The 21,002-nt window shown below is 45.0% G+C and overlaps 1 protein-coding gene across 1 annotated transcript; it reads left to right on the forward strand.

The window, feature by feature from the left end:
* The first annotated feature begins 9,736 nt into the window (after nt 1–9,736).
* On the forward strand, nt 9,737–19,883 carry Pdcl3 (phosducin like 3). The gene is made up of 6 exons (XM_028865752.2): nt 9,737–9,843; nt 12,371–12,503; nt 14,458–14,548; nt 14,822–14,965; nt 16,070–16,278; nt 19,368–19,883. The coding sequence occupies exons 1-6, from the start codon at nt 9,838–9,840 to the stop codon at nt 19,508–19,510; spliced, it is 726 nt and encodes a 241-aa protein (XP_028721585.1). The 5' UTR covers nt 9,737–9,837; the 3' UTR covers nt 19,511–19,883.
* The last annotated feature ends 1,119 nt before the right edge of the window (nt 19,884–21,002 follow it).

Here is a 21,002-nt window from a genome sequence, read left to right on the forward strand (position 1 = left end):
TGTGCTATACATTACCTTGTGTGCTATACATTACTGTGTGTGCTATCATCACTGTGTGTGATATATATTACTGTGTGATATACATTTCTGTGTGTGCTATACATTACTGTGTGTGCTATACATTACTGTGGGGTCTGAATGTGAAGGGAAAGAAAAGGAAAAAAAGCAAAGCAAAACTCATGATTAGTATTTTGTTACTAGGTAGGAAGTAGAGGTATGGGATTCCAATAAAAGGGGGAACTGTAGAAGCCAAACAAAGGTCAGGGAACGAAGGAGTTTGGAAGAAAGGTGGACTGAAAAGACGCATTATCAAATGGCAAAGAACAACAGTCCCATATCTCAGCCGGCCGAGCCATAGGAACTTTATACACCAGACCAGTCTATGCTCTTTGGGAGAAAAAACTTTTTTCCAAAAGAGAAAAGAGTAAGAGCTGGAGAGCATAATATAGGGTAATTACTGAGAAGGACCAATTCAGCCTGCTAAGCTAATATTGGACATTACATAAAAGAAATAGACACAGAGGTGGGAGAGAGAGGGAGCTGTGCAGGGAGATGGGATATGAAAACTGTTTTGATGGCTGGATTCAGAGTCTCTTGACGTTCCTTCCTAGGTTCTATTTCTGCTATTTAAAAAAATCACTCCTATTCAGATGAAACAATGGCGGCGGCAGCAAAGCTCTGCCGTGTGGGCAGTCCCGCTGCTTGAAACCCTGCCTGGCCTCTGCTTCCTTCACTGAACAAGCATTCTGCTACTGCATTGTGAGATGTACTTGTATATCAGAAACAAGCCTGCTATGGTCGCTGGCACCATTCCCTGAATTTTTAAGAGGCCCGAAGTTTCAATTTTTGATAGTGCTGTAAGCCCATTTTCTGACTGAGCCAAGGATGCTAAACTTTGTTTCAAAATACTGAGTGTGCTGATATATAAAGAATTTCCGTGTAATGTCTCTGGGTTTCATCATAGGGCCCTGTCTCAAAGCCATCAACACAAATGGAGTCACCTGGGCCACCCCTTCTGAAAGCAACTAAAGCTGAGAGGTTATGGAGAGATGGTTCTTATGCATGGCTACCTAATGCATGGCATATGCATGGCTACCTAATGCATGGCTTATGCATGGCTACCTAATGCATGGCTTATGCATGGCTACCTAATGCATGGCTTATGCATGGCTACCTAATGCATGGCTTAAGCGTGGCTACCCAAAGACATCCACTAAATGGCTGTCTTCCAACCTTGTCTCCTACTTGCATTGTGTTTATGATTTTTGTTTTGGGCACAGGCATATTTCAGGAATTTTCACATGAAATTCTTCAAGATCCAGGTCAAAGAGCAACGAGAAGGGAACTGTAACCGTGCTGGCTGGAGATGCTCATGGCCTCCCTTTAGCTGCTTGTCTATTAAAACAACAGACTTCGAGGAAGTAGAGTTTCTGATCTGGTGCTAGGGGAAGGCAAAGATTAGAGTCTCGGTGGCAGCAGGAGCAATTGCACAGTTCTGACAACTCGCCAGACCACCTTGTAGGAGAGCCCAGAGCTGAGACAATGCTGGTCAATGGTGGGTGGGACCACACCTTAGCCTGACTGCTTAATTATGCATACCTCCCTGAACAAAGTCCTTGCTCTGCATTTCACTCTTTAATTGTCCTATTGAGATGGCTGGATGAGCCTAGCGGATTAGTGTTGCCAGACTTCAACCTTAAAAATGTCCAGTAAAGACCGTTTCTTATGTAAAAACTGTTCTATTAAAAAAATACACCTTGTAAACTTTATTTCAGAATGTTAGAGAGAATGTGAAGGGTTCACAACACGCCTCCCCCCCACAACGGTCGCATTTACCAGGCGGACACTTCCGCCTAGCCAATTCCGGTCAGGCCGGACACCTCCGCCTAGCAAGTTCCGGCCAAGGCATCTCGCGTGACCAGAATCCGTGACGTTACATGGCTACGTAAGCGTGCAACGTGACCATGTGATCAACGCACATGCGTGGAGTAGTGACGTGACCTGGCCACGCCCCCAGCCGGTTTTTAAAGCGGAGCGCCATATTCCCGGCCCTCTTCTCCTCTTCCTCTTCTCCACGCACGTGTCTCTCCCACAGGCCTGCACTCTCTATCCCTGTATCTCTAATAAACTCTTATAAGCGGATTCTGTTGTGTTTCGTGACACTTCCTTGCAGGGTAAGAACACAACGCAGCTAAATAACTAACAGAATGTGCATGGTGCTTGTATCTAAGATGCATGAGGTTGAGAGGCACAGATGTACACCAAGATGCATGAGGCTGAGAACTACAGTGTGTACCACAGATGTGTACCAGGATGCATGAGGCTGAGAAGCACAGTGTGTTCCACAGATGTGTACCAGCATGCATGAGGCTGAGAAGCACAGTGTGTACCACAGATGTGTACCAGGATGCATGAGGCTGAGAAGCACAGTGTGTACCACAGATGTGTACCAAGATGCATGAGGCTGAGAAGCAGTGTGAACCACAGATGTGTACCAGGATGCATGAGGCTGAGAACCACAGTGTGAACCACAGATGTGTACCAGGATGCATGAGGATGAGAAGCACAGTGTGGTGGACACCAGGTCAGGGGGCTGAACTGACAACTGTCCTGGGAGTCTGTTTGCATAGAGAGAACCTAAGCAATGGCAAATATTGCGAGGGACATTCCCACGAAAGACTAGCTAGGCTGCTGGAACTCAGAGTTGGAGGTGCCGTAGAACTACGGGAACAGGGAGCAGCAGGGCTGCTTCCCCAGGGCCTCTGTGAAGCTATGGCTGTGCCCTGTGTTGTGCCCAGATCGACCCCCAGAGAGACCACCAAAGACGAGCATGCCGGAATGCAAAAGCAAGGTTTAATTTCGGGATATCCAAAAGCAATACAAGCCTAGGCAGGGACTTTGTCTAATACATCCAACGCAATGGAGGCTGGAGGAAGTGCCCACCTATCTGCAAGCTCAGTTTTTAAAGGGAAAAAATCACAAGGTTACATCATTTAGGGGTGCTAGTACAGGTACAATTCTGATTGGCTCGCTTCTAGGGACTTCTAGAAATTACTTCTAAGGGAGTGGTTGCCCGCCACCATTTCTCATTGGCTGCCCTCAGGTGGAGGCATTTCTGTGATCAGTTACCCTGGAAACCAGGGAGAGGACATTCCATAGTCCGGCAGGCATTACCTCCTGACTATCTTGTGACTCTGTACTTTTACACTTCCTGGTTTCTGGAATCTGAACTGACTGGTTTCAGTAACTAATGGCCTATTCCCAAAAGGAGAAATCTTAGGCCTTAATTTTAGGGTGAAAGCATTTTGGTCTTATTTCTAAGATGGCTCATTTTGGTCTCACACCCTGCTCCAAGCCACTCGGTTTGTAATGGAGCAGTCACTCTCAGGCTTCATGCCTTGGGTGGCTTCATTTTACAAGACAACAGTTTTCGCTTTCTTGAGCGTAACTGAAGAATGGCTATGCGTCTGGGCCCAGCAGGTAAACAACCTCCGTCTTCTTGGTGCACATCATGTGGCACAGACTGACAAATAGTTTATATAAATTAAAATAAAATATAAAATATTATCATCTATGCATTTGTCAATTAAACGAGGATTACCTGGACATAGGAGTGTATCAAAGCCATGTTATGAAACAAAGCTTATCTGTCTGAACAAGACCTGAACAATGTACGACAAGATCAATTTGGAGATGTTAATGTGCTTCCATATACATTTTTGGACCTTTTAAAAAATCTATTTCTGTGAAGAATATCATTGGAAGTTTAATGAAGACTGTATTGAATCTGTAGGTCACTCTTGGTAATATATCCATTTTCACAATATTAATTTTGCTAACACATAGGCATGATGATTCTTTCCATCTTCTAATGTCTACCCCAGTTTCTTTTTTCAGTGTTTGGAAGTTTTCATTGTATATTTCTTCACTTCCTAGGTTAAGTTTATCCCTAATCATTTAATTTAAGTTTTTGAAACTGTTGTGAATGGGATTCTCCTTTTCCCCTCCTATTCATTGTCTCTAGGTTCATTGTTGCTATATAGAAATGCTACCGCTTCCTGTGTGTGGATTTTATAGCCTGTTACTTTGCTGAAAGTATTTTTCAGATCTAGGAGTTTTCTGGTGAAGTCCTTAGGGTTGTTTAATTATAGGATCGCACCATTTATGAATAGAGATACTTTGATTATTTTCCTTTTCTATCAATATTACTTTCTTTCTTTCTCCTATTTTATTGCTTTGGCTGAGAACTTCAAGTATTCGAGTCAATTAGAGAAGAGAAAATGGGTATACTTGTCACATTGCAGAACTACTTCTGGTTTTCTCCCATTTAGTATAACATTAGCTGTAGATCTGAAACCTATAGCTTTTTTTATATTCAGACATCATATGGAAGTCTGTTCCTTCTCTTCATTTTTAAATGAGAGCATTGATGAGTAAGACTTCTCAAAGGAATACTGTTGCTGTATTGCAAAGCTTCTGACACATTGTATTTGCATTTTCAATTAATTCTAGAAAAATTTTAATTTCCTCTCCAATTTTATCAGAGACCTACTAGTCATTCAAGAGTGTATTGATCAATCTCCATTTTTCTGGTATTATTTTATGTTTTTCTCTTGTTATCAATTTTTATTGTTTTATTCCATGATGATCTGGTGAGATACAGTAAATTGTTTTAATTCTTTGTTTAAGTGTTTCTTAATAGCCTAACATGTGATTTATTTTAGAAGAGAGGGTTGCATGGGCTCCTGAGAAGAATATGTATTCTGCAGCTGTTAGTTGAAATATCCTGTAAATGTCTGTTCAGTCCATTTGGTCTACAGTGCAGATTAATTTAATAGTTTCTTTGTTGATTTGCAAGTCTGGATAATCCATTGGTTGCTGGAAGTGGAGGGTTGGAGAAATACACTATTATAATATCAGGGCATATCTGTCCTTTTATGCTCGTTGGTGTTTATGAAACTGGGGACCCCAAACTTTCGTGGAAGTTTTTTTTTTTTAATATTTGGTAAATATATATTTTCTTGATAGGTTTAACACTGACTTTCTCTCCTCAAAATACCTTTATGTCTACTTCATCAGTTATCAGAATCTCCACGGCAGCTCACATGTTTGGCTTCCATTTACTTGGTAAATTGACTTCTTTTTTTCTCTCTTTTAATTTATACTATATATTTAAGGCATCTCTGGTGTCTTAGTTAGGATTTCCATTGCTGCAATGAAACACCATGACCAAAAAGCAAGTTGGAGAGGAAAGAGGTTTATTTGGCTTATACTTCCACATTGCTGTCCATCACTGAAGGAAGTCAGGACAGGAACTCAAATAGGGCAGGAACCTGGAGGCAAAAGCCGATGCAGAGGCCATGGAGAGGAGCTTACTGGCTTGCTCACCATGGCTTGCTCAGCCTGCATTATAGAACCTAGGATCACCAGCCCAGGGATAGCACCACCCACAATGGGCTGGGCCCTCCCTCATCAATCACTAATCAAGAAAATGCCCTACAGCCAGATATTATGGAGGCATTTTCTCAATTGAGGTTCCCTCCTCTCGGATGACTATAGTTTGTGTCAAATTGACATAAATCTAGCCAGCACAACTGACCCCTTGTCAACTATCAAGTTCAGCTGTCAGCACAAGGCACAACCTCAGCCACTTCTGGAACCCTGAGGAAACACTTCCCAGAAGATTTCACCTCGGTGATGCAGGTCTCTTCTTAACCATTACTAATTTCTTAGCTCCAGTTATCCAGCATCAATTGTCCCAGTAACGTGAAGGTTTCACCTCAGTCAGTCTCTTGTTGGTCATGGCTGACTCTTCAGTCTCAGCTAACCAGAATGGCAGAACCTTAATTTAAAATAGCAAACAGTCCTGATGGAATCATTGAACTTTCTTCTGATACTTCAGAAGTCAGGCCTCCTTCTTCTGTTCTACTCTCATCATTCTGTCTCCCAAGCTCCACTTAGCTCTCAAGACTCAAAAGCTTTTCTAGCCCAAAGTTCCAAAGTCCTTTCCCTTTTTTTTCCCCCCCGAGACAGGGTTTCTCTGGATAGCTTTGCGCCTTTCCTGGAACTCACTTTGTAGACCAGGCTGGCCTCGAACTCACAGAGATCTGCCTGCTGGGATTAAAGGCGTGAGCCACAACCGCCCGGCTTTCTTTCTTTCTTTCTTTCTTTCTTTCTTTCTTTCTTTCTTTCTTTCTTTCTTTCTTTCTTTCTTTCTTTCTTTCTTTCTTTCTATGAAAGGACCCTGCACTTAGCTAGGCAAGTGCTCTACCACTGAGCTAAATCCCCGACCACCAAAGCCCTTTCATAATCCTCCCCAAAACATGGTCAGTTGTATCACAGCAATACTCCACAATGCCGTTACCAACTTCTGGGTTACTTAAAAGCCTTAATGCAAAGTAAATAATTACTATACTAAATTTAGGGACTAATAGCAAGATGCTTATGTTGTTTAGTACCAGCACAATCCATTTTTGAATATTTTCAGTTCATGGTTGGTTGACAAAGAACCTACATTACCTAATTGCGCCTAACTTTTTTTTCCCTGTTTGACATTTATAGAATGGTACAAAAGTTCTTATGATGTTTTTTTATTTTCTTTCCATTTCAACAAAGTGGTGCCCAAAGGCCACCAATATCATAATTGACTGATGTAGTTATCCAAAGAGCATATTGCCGAGCTTTATTCATACCTGTAGAACCAGATGTCCCAGAACTAGCAATTTTGGCATATAAAACAAAGCTGTGAATCACTCCTTATGAAACTGCAAAAGCTATTCTTAAAATCAAAAGCTGTACAATCTTTTCATTTTATTCCTTACACTGGGAAATTATTGCTGATTTCCAACAGTCAGTCAGCCTTCTGGGAAAATAGCTCTTTCCATGGTCATGGGCTGCTGGAACTTTCTCCTGGATATTTCTTTCACAGTATTTGCCTTTTTGTATTCAGTTGTCCCTATGGTTCCTAGACTCTCAAACATTTTCACTGCAGACATCCTCTTAGCAACTAGTCATCACCCACTGCCACCATTAAGGATTTTGAATTCCTCTAGACTCCAAATGGATAGAGGGAGGCAGTGGGCAACCGTCTATAGCAACACAGCACACACTTTTTTCCCACAATGCTCTTTAAAGACAAATAAGCATGGATGAGAGACAATGAGAAGAGGAAAAAGGAGTATGGTTTTTCATCAACTGGGAAACCATACACAAAGGAGTCTTGAGACGATGGTTACCTAACTAGCGAATACAAATCACGTTTGGCCATGGAGTTCCAGGTTATTTGGCAGTAGCCATAGAATCCCACCTTTCATGATAGTTCAAGAGCCTGCATTTTAATTGCTCACGCCACCACTTCCACTCAGGTGGATCTTTACATACAGATCCACCTTATGTCAGTCTTAGATCGGACTGACATTTTGAGTTCAGCATGCTGTGTGAATCAACTCATCTGCTCTCCCTTGAAGGAGGAGGAGCCATGAGTGAGCAGAATCATTTCTATACTTGGACTCCTGAAAGGTAAAGACTTGCAGTCACTGGACCCCAGTGCCAGCTGCAGCAGCTTTTCAGCAGGTTTTAGAAGCGGCATAATTACCAGGTATTTCATGCAAAGAATTGCTTTTGTAAACTAAAGATAATACCCTATGTAATCATGAATCATAGGAAAGTCCTTGTGAGATAACTGAGTCCCATTCCTATGGGTGCCTAAGCTGGATGGAGAAATTTCCCTGTTAACAAGTCAATACACTATGTATCACTACAGAATTTCTCTCTGTCTCTGTCTGTCTTTCTTTCTCTTATAAAACCCACTTATTATTTATAAGGACTTATAAATAGCCATCCCAGAAATAAGGGGAATATCTGGGCACTGCTTGGAAGGGCAGGCAGGCCAATGAGAATATGTGTGTAAAACATCAAGAAAGAGCTGGGGAGATGGTTCAGTAGATAAGTCACTTGCTATGCAAGCATGTGCAGCAGAGTTTGGATCCCCAGAACCAACATAAGACCAGAACAGGCATGACAGCTCATGCCATCCTAGCAGGGAAGCAGAGCTCTGGGCTTATTGAAAGACCTTCTCTAAATTAATACAGTGGAAAGCTATCAAGAAAAACACTCAAGATGAACTTCAGGCCTCTGCACACTTGTACACACATATTCACATATGTGAATATACATATATACACATACATACCACACATACACACATCAAAATATTTTTATGAGAACTTGGCCTTATTATACACACTTGCAGAACTAAGAAGAGTGAGGGGAAAGCTGGTGAAAGCCATTCCAAAGCTTTCCTCAAAAGGAAGAAAAATGTAAATACATTATGAATGATTAATCAGTCGGTGTGTGGGGGGGTGCTAAAGGAAAGATGAATTGGGGGTATCGTTGCTATTGGAGATATGTGTGGTTCTCTGCTGTTTTTGTGTGTCTTAATTGGGGTTTCTGTTGCTGTGGTAAAATACTGTGACCTTGCTGGGGGGTGGTGGTGGTGGTGGTGGTGGTGGCGGCGGCGGCGGCGGCGGCGGCGGCGGCGGCGGCGGCGGCGGCGCACGCCTTTAATCCCAGCACTCGGGAGGCAGAGCCAGGCGGATCTTTGTGATTTCGAGGCCAGCCTGGGCTACAGAGTGAGTTCCAGGAAAGGTGCAAAACTACACAGAGAAACCCTGTCTTGAAAAACCAAAACAAACAAATAAAAACAAAAAACCCCACTGTGACCTAAAGCAGACTGTACAGGATGTACAGGATGGAGAGAAGCTTAAGATCAAATTCACCCCTAGGTAAATCATCCAAAACTGATGAATTCAGTGATCCTCTTGCCTCAGTCTCCTGAGCATTGGGATTATAGATGTGAGCTGCTGTTTTGAAGGCTCTTGGGTAATTACAAAGCATAACTCTAAAATAGGGAGCCACGCGATGTGCTTAGAGTCTTCTTGAAGCCAGAGGCAATAAGTCAGTCCAGATGTGTAGGATTTATTTATTTATTATGTGTACAGTCTTCTGTCTGCATATACACCTGCATGTCAGAAGAGGGCACCAGATCTCATTATGGATGGTTGTAAGCCACCATGTGGTTGCTGGGAATTGAACTCATGACCTCTCGAAGAACAGCCAGTGCTCTTAACCTCTGAGCCGTCTCTCCAGCCCAGGATACATCTTTTAACACCAGGGAAGACTAGTGCTCTCACCTCCAGTTTGGAATGATAAGGACAGGCCCTGGACCCTACCGCCTGTGTTTCTGTTCATTGACATACAGCTCTGGCGTTCAACCAGATGGGCATGGAACCCATTGATTACTGCTGTATCCGCAGATATAGGCTAGAATATGCTCTCACTAAACAGCCTTATGAGCAACTAAACCTCATCCAACACAGTAAAGGCGGTGGCTGACTTCCAGGTGACCAAGTGTTATTTTTAATCTAGCATCGGATCACTGATAGCCAATTCTGCTTCTGACCAGTCGGTAGAGAAGAGGCGTCTGGACAGGCTCGGGTTGGCTGCCGGGAAGTCGCAGGACCTACGGGTACCTCCGCAGGCCAGCCCCCATTCACCAGACACTTTCCCTAACAAGGTAGCGCTCGGGATCAGCCCTGGGTGACGTCAACCCCGTGGTCCCACCCACCGGAGGCGTGTCCTGTCATTCACCGGTGCACACGAGTCGCTCCAGTTTCCCGAAGACCCGGCGCAGACTCCAAGCCCTCACTTCCTCCTTGGCTTCACCCAGCTCGCTCCTGGGGGCGGGGCGAAGGACGGAGGGAGGGCGGTGCTGCGCCTGCGCGGAGAGGCTTCCAGGGTCTGGGACGCGGCGCGCCGATCTAAGTGACTGGAGGCAAGATGCAGGTGAGCGTGGCGTGGTCGGGACCCCAAGGCTAGGGTCGTTTGGTCTGGTGGGCTCGCGCCAGACCTAGAACCAGGTCTACACGAATTGCCCCGGTTCGGCCGACTGCGGTGAGGCCGCGCAAAAAGAGCCTGCGCAGGCGCACTGAGAGAGGGCGGGTGTAGTCTCGCTAGACTCCAGGCTGGGTGCTCCTGCTCGGGTGTGTCCCGCCCAGCAAATCTCTGTCCTTTGGGGGCCCCTGAGCCTGGGGTCGTCCTCTTCTAGGTCTGATGAAGGCCTCGACTCTTCTGCCATCTAGAGTTGACTCTTTACCCAACGCTAGTGTTTCTGGGGGCGCTTTCTGGTTTCCAGAGCTGAGCCCAGGGCCAACTACAAGAGTTAATTTCCGAAATGAAGAAAATCAGAACCTCTGAGTTATTGTTTTTTTTTTTTTCTTCTTCTCTTTCTGAGCTGTAATTTGCTAATAGTATTTGACAAAAGTTCAGAGAAAGTGCTAGAAAACGCCATAGAAATAAGAATCTTTTAAGAGCAAAAATCTGTGACGGCCGCATTTGTCACTGTCCAAGGACTTAGCCCTTCTGTGTCGCTGTGTTTAAGAATTCTGAAGAGTCTAGATGGAGGGTAGATGGGGCATACCGTTGTGGGCTCCGGCATTGGGGACTGGAGGGGCTTGCCGTCTATTCATCCAGCAAGCCCACCACAAGCCAGGTACCCCTGGAAGGTAAAGAGAAAGTTGAGAAACTTCTCTGGACTCCTCTGCATTGTTGATTCTTCAGGTCCCTGCTTAAAAATGTCACTCTTCATTTGCTAAAAGGAAACTTCACCTTTCTTGTGATCTGTCTCAGCCAGATTGTGACGCAGAACTGAGGTTGGAGCCTGGTTGGCCCACAGTCCTTCCTTTGAGTTCATAAAATGAACCAAGTTCTGAGCCCTGTTATCAGTGTTCTGTTAAACCGTGCCAACCCAGAATAATGGGGCATCTGAGTTCCAGGTCTGAGACCACTTCGATCCTAGTCACTTTGGCTAACTGTTCCTTGTGGCAGTATCAACTCCCATCCAAATACTAATCAAACCCACCCTACTAAGCTTCCGACCGGAGAAGATGGGGTAGGTTCAGGGTGGTATGGTCAGACATGGCAATGTCTTTCTGAGTGCCATACTTCACTGCACTTGGGAGGCAAGAGTTGGCTCAGCTGAAGGGAAGTGCCTAGCATTTAGTCTTTAATAAACATTAGCCATCATGAGTGACTTGCGGGGTGGGGTTTGCCCGTTGTGTGAAATGTGGTCCCCTTTAACTCCAGACCAGTGGTCCTCAACCCTCCTAAATGCTGCGACCCTTTAATACAGTTCCTCATGTTGTGGTGGCCCCCAACTATAAAATAATTTTGTTGCTACATCATAACTAATTGTGCTACTGTCACATTGCAGTGTAAGTATCTGATATGCAGGGTGTCTGCGTGTACGTCGCAATCCACCGGTTGAGAACCACTGCTGTGGACCAACAACTGTTTGTCATCATCGCACTTGACACAGCTTGTTTCCATAACAGCATGTAGTTTGCATATGTGCTCGTTTGCAGCCTACCTCTTCACCTTGGCTGTAGTGGCTCCTCTGTCCATCATGGCCACTTGCACATCCTTCTTGGTTCCCGCCCAGTTCAGTAATTTGCCTGCTGTCGTGGCTTTGTTAGATTTCTATTGCTGTGGTAAAACAACTCTCAGGTTCATCATTAAAAGACATCATGACAGGACCCCAGACAGGAATCTTGAGGCAGGTTTGAGGAGCCAGGGACCTTTGGAGGAGTGTTGCTTACTGGCTTGTTCCCCTTGGCTTGCTCAGTTCGCTTGCTCATGTATTTCAGGACTGCCTTCTCTGGGGGGGGGGAGGGGGCACCGCCCACAGTGAACTGGGCCCTTCCACATCTGCCATCAATCAAGAACATGCCCCGCCCCCCGGCTTGTCTATAGGCCAGGCTGATGTGACATTTGAGGTTCCCTCTTCTCACATGACCAGTTTGTGTCAAGTGGACAAAAACATCAACCAATCCAAGTAGCCACTTAAAATCTATTGCAGGAATCACGTCACTGCGAGATCTTAGAAAGTCAGGGGGCATCTCCTGTCATCACCTCCCTGGACCTCAGAACTAGGAGACTTCAGAGGCGCCCTGCATCCCCACAGTCCCTATCTTTGGTCAGATTCACTTTGAATAATGTCATAGAAATTCATTATAGTTTTAAATAAAATTTGTTTAAATTATGAATGAACATACTAACCAGAAGGTAGATCAAAGCCTGGGTTTCAATCTTGATGCCAATCTGTGCATCATTTCCTGAGTTTTACCCCAAAGCTGGCTCCTCAGGGAGACTACCGCAGGGGCAGTAGATCTTTCGATGCTCTCAGGAGTAGGCCACGGAGTAATTTAGCTTGAATCCCTCCTGTTCTCCATCTTTCCCATGTATCACTTCACCCCACATTATGCCTTCTCTCCTGGACTCTGCCCTCACCGAGTCCTCGTCTTTGCTGTCCCAGGACCCCAATGCAGACACCGAGTGGAATGACATCTTACGCAAGAAGGGCATCCTGCCCCCGAAGGAGAGCCTGAAGGAACTGGAAAAGGAAGAAGCAGAGAAGGAGGAGCAGCGACTCCTTCAGCAGTCAGTGGGTGAGCTTGCTCATTTCTCCCTTTGCTCTGTGGCTGGCTGGCTTTGGAAACAAGCCACCAACCGCTGTAGTAGAAGGGACCTTCGGGGCAACAGCCAGGAGGCAGCGCTGGAGCCCTGGCATCAACCTTGTCAGTGATGGCTAGATAGGTAACCCCGCAGAGCAGAGAGTGAGCCACCCTGCGGCCCGCGGCCCTTGTCTCTCACAGGAGCACGTGGCTTTGGACAATGCCATCGAGATTTGTTCAGCTTTTTAGTGTTTGTGTTCTTTTGAGGCTGTGTTTTATTAATCTTCGTGGCTTGGTTAAGAATATTGACATAGAGTAGCTTACTTAACTTGAGGAAGCAGAAGATATTTGAGATGATGCCTGATGTCTGACAGAGGGGATTTCTCAAAGGTCTCCCCACCTGCATCAGCTTCCCCCGGCGTTGGGCCAGAGGTGTCTGATCCCTGCTGATTCAGAATGTGTGTGTGTGTGAGGCCAAGGCATCCGAATGGTAGACAGGTGCCTTCGGAGGTTTCGGATACTTCCCAGCTGAGAGATGTTGATCGACAGAGCTGGTACTTTTGCCCTGTTCAGATGTGAACGCTTGTTTTGAGGAAGATGTCGTAAGATGAATCTTGTTTATTGAATGATTTTTGTGTGTTGAGTGCTGTTCTGAATAATGGAGATTTAGTGGCACACAGGCTGGACAAAAGTCATATGTCTTTATATTTCAGAAGTAAAAGGAATAAGGCTGGGCTGGGTTAGGAAGGTTGGACAGTGGGATAGATAGGGTTTTCAGTTGGGCAGAGGGGACCTCACTGAGATGACATTTGAGTAGACCTGAAGGAGGCGAGGTGAGGTAAGCTACTTCAAGTCGAAAGCTGGCTTGGGATCCTAGAGAATCCATGAGGAGGTCTTCATGACAGGGAAAGCAGTAGAAAGTTTACAGAAGCCTCCCGGAGCCTGCCCATTGGACCCTGAATTGCCTAGTAAAGAGCCCAGCTTGCAAGTTACTGGAGGTTGAAACAGAATGGCATGCCCTGTATTTTAACAGCACCATCTTACTGAGCATAGACAGTGCCTGGATGTGCAAAGTCAAGGAGCGGGGAGAGCAGTCTAATGCAGTCATTCAGGCAAGAGACACAGTTGGCTTGGACCGGTGTGGCGGTGGAGGAGAGGACCAGTGGTTAGAGCTGGGCATAATGTGAAGGAGGGCCGGCAGAAGTTGCTGATGGATCCCAGTGTTGTGTGAGAGAGAAAAGGCAAGGAAGCCTGCCAGGCTTGAGTAGTCTGAGGGGTAGAGAGGTCTGCTCCCGGCATGAGTGAAGAAGGCTGAAAGAGCCAGGCCGCGGTGCTTGGGTCTGAGATAAGCTGGGAGACAACCCCACTTCCAGAGCCAGCCTCTCAGCGAGCTCACATAGCACAGGACAGTTTGCCAGTGTCACGTACAGTGTAGGTGACATGAGAAATGTTAGGACATGTGGCCCATGAGCGTGTTCCTGGAGACGAGAGCAGGCAGCATCAGGCAAAGGTGACTCCTGTTTCATGAATCTGGGAAACTTGTCATTTGTATTCACACAGAGTAATGTGACAGTAAGAAGGGCGATGGTGGGACCATCTTTTTTATTTTTATTTTTATTTTTATTTTTTAAAGGTTTATTTATTTTATGTATATGAGTACACCTTTATTTCAGAAGAGGGCATCAGATCCCACTATAGATGGTTGTGAGCCTCCATGTGGTTGCTGGGAGTTGAACCCAGGACCTCTGGAAGAGCAGCCAATGCTCTTAACCACTGAGCCATCTCTCCAGCCCGGGACCGTCTTTTTAAACAGTACCTTAGTCTTTGTCTCAGTGGGCTGGGCCTTCAGGAGTGGTGTGCACATATGTAGGAGAACAGCGAAAACATGAAGATGTGTGTGTGTGTGTGCTTTTCATTTTTATGCTCCTGTCAATGAAACGAAATTCAGTGAAAACTTATGAAGACATGACTTTGGAGGAGCTGGAGGAGAATGAGGATGAGTTCAACGAGGAGGACGAACGTGCCATCGAGATGTACCGGTTAGTGCCATCTTCGGGGACGACGTGGGGTTTGCGGGGTGCTGAGATGTGTGTTCTTTGAACATCGGGAATGAACATGCCATCAAGATGTACCTACCGGTTAGTGCCATCCATAGGGGCGGCGTGGGGTTTGGGGGGCACTGAGATGTGTGTTCTTTATCATGAGGCCAATCCGTCAGCCCGAACACAGGGATTGTCCTCTGAAAGATGTGCGTGCGTGCTTGTGTACAAGTGTCCGGCTGTGTACTTAAGTGCGGTCTCCCTGTTGTGCAGGCAGCAAAGGCTGGCTGAGTGGAAGGCGACTCAGCTGAAGAACAAATTTGGAGAAGTGTTAGAGATCTCAGGAAAGGACTACGTTCAGGAAGTCACCAGAGCCGGCGAGGGCTTGTGGGTGATCTTACACCTGTACAAGCAAGGGTGAGCTGATCTCCACAGGGTCTGTAAAGCGTTGGGTTGAATTTCTGTTCAGTCCATATGGGGCTTAACCTATATGGGAGGTTTGGTTTTTTTTTTTTTTTTTTCTTTTTTTGGTTTTTCGAGACAGGGTTTCTCTGTGTAGCTTTGCGCCTTTCCTGGGACTCACTTGGTAGCCCAGGCTGGCCTCGAACTCACAGAGATCCGCCTGGCTCTGCCTCCCGAGTGCTGGGATTAAAGGCGTGCGCCACCAACGCCCGGCGGGAGGTTTGGTTTTTATGTTTTGTTTGTGTGTTTTACCTGCACTTGTGTTCTTTGTTTTGTGGCTTAGTGCTCAGTTTTTAATCTCAAGACGTTTAAATTAATATTTGTGAGTAATGTGTGTCTATTAAAAGCGTAGAGCAAGGACTTAAATTTCTTTTGTTAAAAAAAAAAGAATTCTGCCAAGTACGGTAGTACACACTAGCACTCCCAGCATGAGAGACTGAGGCCAGAGGACTGTGACAGAGTTCAAGTCTAGCCTGGGCTACATAACAGAATCGAGAACAGCGTGGGTTACATGGCAAAACCCAAATCTTAAAAAACAAAACCCACGAAAGCTCAGTTCAGGTTACCCTTCCCTGGAGAGGAATTGGCATCTGAGAATTCTATGAAACCGCTGACTTACAGATGGCCAGGGTGACCTTGAGGTGGGAACTGCCAGAGATGCTGTGGCCGCCTGTGTTCTCTCGTCCTTCACCTGTCTGTGCCCGGGGTGCTCGCTTGGAAATCACTTCAAGGCAGGAAGTGCTCTCTGGCCGGTTTGACACACATCACGTGTTCTCTCCAGTGTTTTCTAAATGACCCTCACAGAAAGACATAGCAGTCTTCAAAACTATCAAAGCTGTGTTCTCAAACTTATTGTTAAATTGAATTTGGATTTGGAATTACTCACTTTCCCTGAACACACTAGAATGGATATTATTATTATTATTTTTTTTTTTTTAGAAATGTGAGTTCATCCTGCTGTCGAAAACACCCTGTGAAGCCCTTCTGGGGTTTCTGTGTTGGCTCTGCCCTGTCTGCTCATAGATCACAGCTGCCCTGTTTTCTCTTCTTGCGTTCTAGGATTCCCCTCTGTTCCTTGATAAACCAGCACTTGAGCGGACTGGCCAGGAAGTTTCCCGATGTGAAATTTGTCAAAGCCATTTCAACGACCTGCATCCCCAATTACCCCGACAGGAATCTGCCCACGGTGTTCGTCTACCTGGAGGGGGACATCAAGGCCCAGTTCATTGGCCCTCTGGTGTTCGGCGGCATGAACCTGACGAGAGATGGTGAGGGGCTCTTGACGGCTTGAGGGTCTGGTGAGAGGTGGGCAGGGACACCCCCTGACAGGGAGTGCCAGCTTCCTAGAGAGGTGTCATGATTTGTCCAGTTTACCTCTGCTTCTGTATGGCCGAGCGCATTGAATTTCTCACTCCTGCAGAGTCACCAGGAGCAGTGAGCTGGGCTCTCTTGTTCTCGGTGAGAGGAGGCACTCTGGACTCACCTTTACTTCAGATTAACATCAAGTATATTTCCCTTATCCGGTTGAATGTTGTTTTCAGGTAGAGCTTAAGATTACAGGTTTTTTTTTTTTTAGTTTAGCTTACATGATAATGACACTTGCTTATATGTGTGTTTGTGTTTTCTGTAGTCTTAGTTGACTCCCAGGAGTTTTTAATTTTTTTTTAAGATTTATTTATTTATTATGTATACAGTGTTCTGCTTACATGTGTCCCTGCAGGCCAGAAGAGGGCACCAGATCTCATTACAGATGGTTGTGAGCCACCATGTGGTTGCTGGGAATTGAACTCAGGACCTTTGGAAGAACAGTCAGTGCTCTTAACCGCTGAGCCATCTCTCCAGCCCCAGTAGTTTTTAATTTTAAATTTCATTTAATTCTATCTTTAACGTATTCCTTTATACCTGCTACCCATATATATGACACGTGACTCAGAATCTGAGGCTAGAGGCATCTCTGTCAAGTGAAATTCTTTATCTCTTTGTTGAAATATAATTTATCCAACTGCTTTACTTCTCTTCAAAAATATACTTTTTAAACATGGTTTTATGTACTTTCAAACTCAGTTATTCAGCCTAGAAAGTACAGACATGGGCACATACATAAGACATGTCAGTTATGTTCCAGTGTTCAGAGGCATACGGTGTTCCGAATTAATACATACCTGATTTTGTGTTCTTGTGGTTATACTGTGAGACGAGGTTATGCCTTAGTCCGTTTTCTCTTATGAAAGCAAAAAACACCTGAAGGAGGTTTACTTTGGCTTCTGCTTCTGAAGGCTGGGATGTCAGAGGCGCAGCGTGGACTTCTGTTGGCTTCCGGGGAAGGCCTTGTGTTGTGTCCTGGTGGAGAAGGGGGAGGCAATGCGGAAGGAGGATGTGTGGGAGCGACTGAGAGGGCGTGGCAAGCTTGCTGTGTAGTCACATCCTGTTTCTTTGCCTTTTTGTTTTTTGTTTGTTTTGTTTTGTTGAGACTGGGTTTCTCTGTAGCCCTGGGTGCCTGGCTATACTGGAACTCTCTGTAGCCCAGGCTGGCCTTAAATTCACAGAGATCCGCCTGCCTCTGCCTCCCGACTTCTGGGATTAACGGCCACCTGCAACCCACTTTCTTGAGAATCAGTGTAGTCTGTGACATTAGTCCCTCTTAAATGCCCCAGCGCCTGACTACTGTAGGGACAACTGAAGTCAACATCAGTTCTGGTGACTCAAGGCACACTGTGTGTAACTAGCAGTCCTGGTGAGGCATGCCATGTGTAACTAGCAGTCCTGGTGAGGCATGTCATGTGTAACTAGCAGTCCTGGTGAGGCATGTCATGTGTAACTAGCAGTCCTGGTGAGGCACACCATGTGTAACTAGCAGCTCTAGTGAGGTACACCATGTGTAACTAGCAGTTCTGGTGAGGCATGCCAGGTCTAGCTAGCAGTCCTAGTGAGGCACACCAGTTCTAACTACCAGTGTACAGTTGGTGCTACTGTCTTTATTTCCAGAAAAGTTCTTACTTTGAGGGTTAGTACATCTGTATATATAATGACTAAGTGAATAGTAATGTTGAGTGGGCGTGCGTGCGTGCGTGCGTGTGTGCGTGTATAAATAAATACAGTCTTGAGTCAAGAATCAGAAACCTTATTTTTTTCCCCCGTAAAGGGCCTGTTTTCACAGCATTCAACCATAATACCTGGAGCTAAAAATACTCGAGGCATCTTGGAGGTGCACACTGCCCCCAGCATTATTGAGGTGTGGCTCATTTAAAAAAAAAAAAAAGCTTAAGGTTATTAAGGGGTACCACACGTTTACCGCAAGTCAGTTGAGCTCACTTGTCACCTGACTCCCTTGCCCCCTCCCACTGGTGACAGCATTACGTCTACTTTCTAAACATGTTTCAGGTATGTAGTTCCTTATTAGCTGTGGTCACCAGGCTGCCCCTTAGGCCCTCAGAGTTTTTCATCTTACATTGGAAGGCTTTTTAACCATCGGACCGTCTGGTTATATCTCCGGCCCCTGGCAGCCACCCCTCAAACCCTGTTTCCTGGAGGACTTTAGATAATAAAGTTTGATAAACTAGAGCCGGCTGTCGGTTGTAGTGGGACTGTCCAGTTAAGAAAGCCGAGCTACCTGGGGTCTTCGACGGCACCTGACTTTGCTCCCCAGGTCTCCCGCCGTGTGGCGTTTCACTGATGGTAAGAGTGGAGTTTATAATACAGGAACGTGTTTGTGGGCATCTATTTTGATTTACACGCATGTTTTGAGTTGAATGGATAGGATATCAGACCCCATGAAGCTGGAAATTGTCCTTTTATTAATGAAAATGAGATCTCACTGCTGGGTTCAGCTGCACTGTAGGGGTGTTTCCTCTGAATGCGCCATGAGGAAGCTGAGAGGCGGTAGCACTGGCCGACACGCTGTTCTTTGTATCGTCCTGTCATTTTCACGCAGGTTCCAGTTTATACAGTATGTCGTTTGCTCTTCACTTGAAAAGGCACTTCAAGTTTTCCTTCCTAAGAGTTTAATTTTTCCCCCTCCTTTCTCTTCTTTCAGACAGCACTAAAATGGTCACCAAATTTTGATGGTCTTTTTTTTTTTTTTCTTTTTTTGAGACAGGGTTTCTCTGTGTAGCTTTGGAGCCTGTCCTGGATCTCACTCGGTAGCCCAGGCTGGCCTTGAACTCACAGAGATCTGCCTGGCTCTGCCTCCCGAGTGCTGGAATTAAAGGTGTGCACCACCACCGCCCAGCTGGTCTTTTCTTCTTTTTTTTTTTTTAACCCTCTCAGGAAAAATTTAAATTGTCTTATGGGCTTTGGGTGAGGACGCCTTTGAGGGGACCTGGTGCCTTACACCATTTGCTTTTTCTTTGTCTCGCAGAGTTGGAGTGGAAACTATCGGAGTCAGGAGCAATCAAGACAGACCTGGAGGAGAACCCCAGGAAGCCGGTGGAAGATGTCTTGCTGTCCTCAGTGCGAGGCTCTGTCCCCATGAGAAGGGACAGCGATTCCGAGGGCGACTAAGATAACAGCCACTGTTCCTTTTTGAACTTTCTTGATAGGACGTATTGTCTGGATTTATAATAAGGAGGAAAAAGCAAAAATTTATCGTATTTTGGTTTTTAACCTTTTTATAATTATTTAAATTTTATACATTCAGAAATCATCGCTGGAAATTTTATTAAATTTCTTGGAACTCTTTTTAAATTAATAATGTTTCTTTAAGAAAAATTTAAACAAGCTTTATGCCAAATATCTGTTTTCCTACATGTATTTCAGCAAACCATGAAACTGTTTAGTATTTTTTGACATGCAACTGTGTAGAAAAGAATATGGAGTTGGTTTTTTTTGTTTGTTTGTTAATAATATGAATAAATTAACTGTTTAAAGAATAACTGCAAAAAATGAGAAGCTTTATAGCTATACTGTGTTATTTTCATTTTATAAAGCTAGCAAAAGAACCATCAGCTAAAATATATATAGGAATAATCTCCAAGTGGGGGAAAAATCTTAATGTGTGTCCTGTTTGAAGAAATGGCTGAAAATATTTTTGAGACAAATACTGTTTTTATCAAATTAGCTGACAGATATCAACTTATTGCTGTGTTTGTTTTCAGTGAAGTCTTTCTTCTAATTAAGCTAATGTGTATCTCAGGCTGTTAAGATGCCAGCTATTCTTTGTGGTGGTGGCGTACACCTTTAACCCCATTACTGAGGGGCTGGGGGCAAGCAGGTCTTGTTCAAGACCAGCCTAGTTTACAAAGTTCCAAGCTAGCCAAGGCTACACCACCAAGACCCTGTCATAAAAGCAAAGTCAAGATATCTAAAAAGATAGAAGCTTTATTTTGACTATCAGGTCCTGGTTAGATTTGCTTTCTGGAAATAAGGTTTACAATCTTAGAGATAAGAGGCTAAGAACAGAGTTTGTTCAGATTATATTGTACATTTTATTTTTTGTGGGTAATTCAAAGGCCGAGAGTGAGCAGGGACCCACTTTGTATGTGAGAATGTCTTGTTTTCTGTTAGGTGAGAGCCCACACTGCTGAATTAAAGCACACCTTTTGAGGTGGTTAGCGGCAGAGGTGCTCGTGAAGTTTTAATGGCAAGGTTGGAGCAATCTCAGGAGTGTTTTCACTTGTAAAGACCCAGCGTGGCTTGTCTGAATGCTGCTGCCTTAGGATCTCCATAGTGATTGAATTCTCAACCTGTGGGTCACGACTCCTTTGAGGGGGGGGGTCTCATTTCAGATATCCTGCATATCAGATATTTACATTATGATTCGTCACAGCAAAATTACAGGTATGAAGTAGCAATGAAATCATTTTATGGTTGGGGTCTTCACAGCATGAGGAACTGTAATAAAGGGTCGCAGCATTAGGAGGGTTGGGAACCACTGCCTTAGAGACTGAATTTTTTTACACTAATTTTTACACTACATCTGGGCTGTACCCAGACGCAGGCAGTGTGCGCAGTGGTGGGGAGCTGCAGGCTTGGCGCTTCTGAGGAGCCCAAGCAG

The sequence above is a fragment of the Peromyscus leucopus genome, chromosome 16_21, assembly GCF_004664715.2.
Source record: "Peromyscus leucopus breed LL Stock chromosome 16_21, UCI_PerLeu_2.1, whole genome shotgun sequence".
Lineage (NCBI taxonomy): Eukaryota > Metazoa > Chordata > Mammalia > Rodentia > Cricetidae > Peromyscus > Peromyscus leucopus.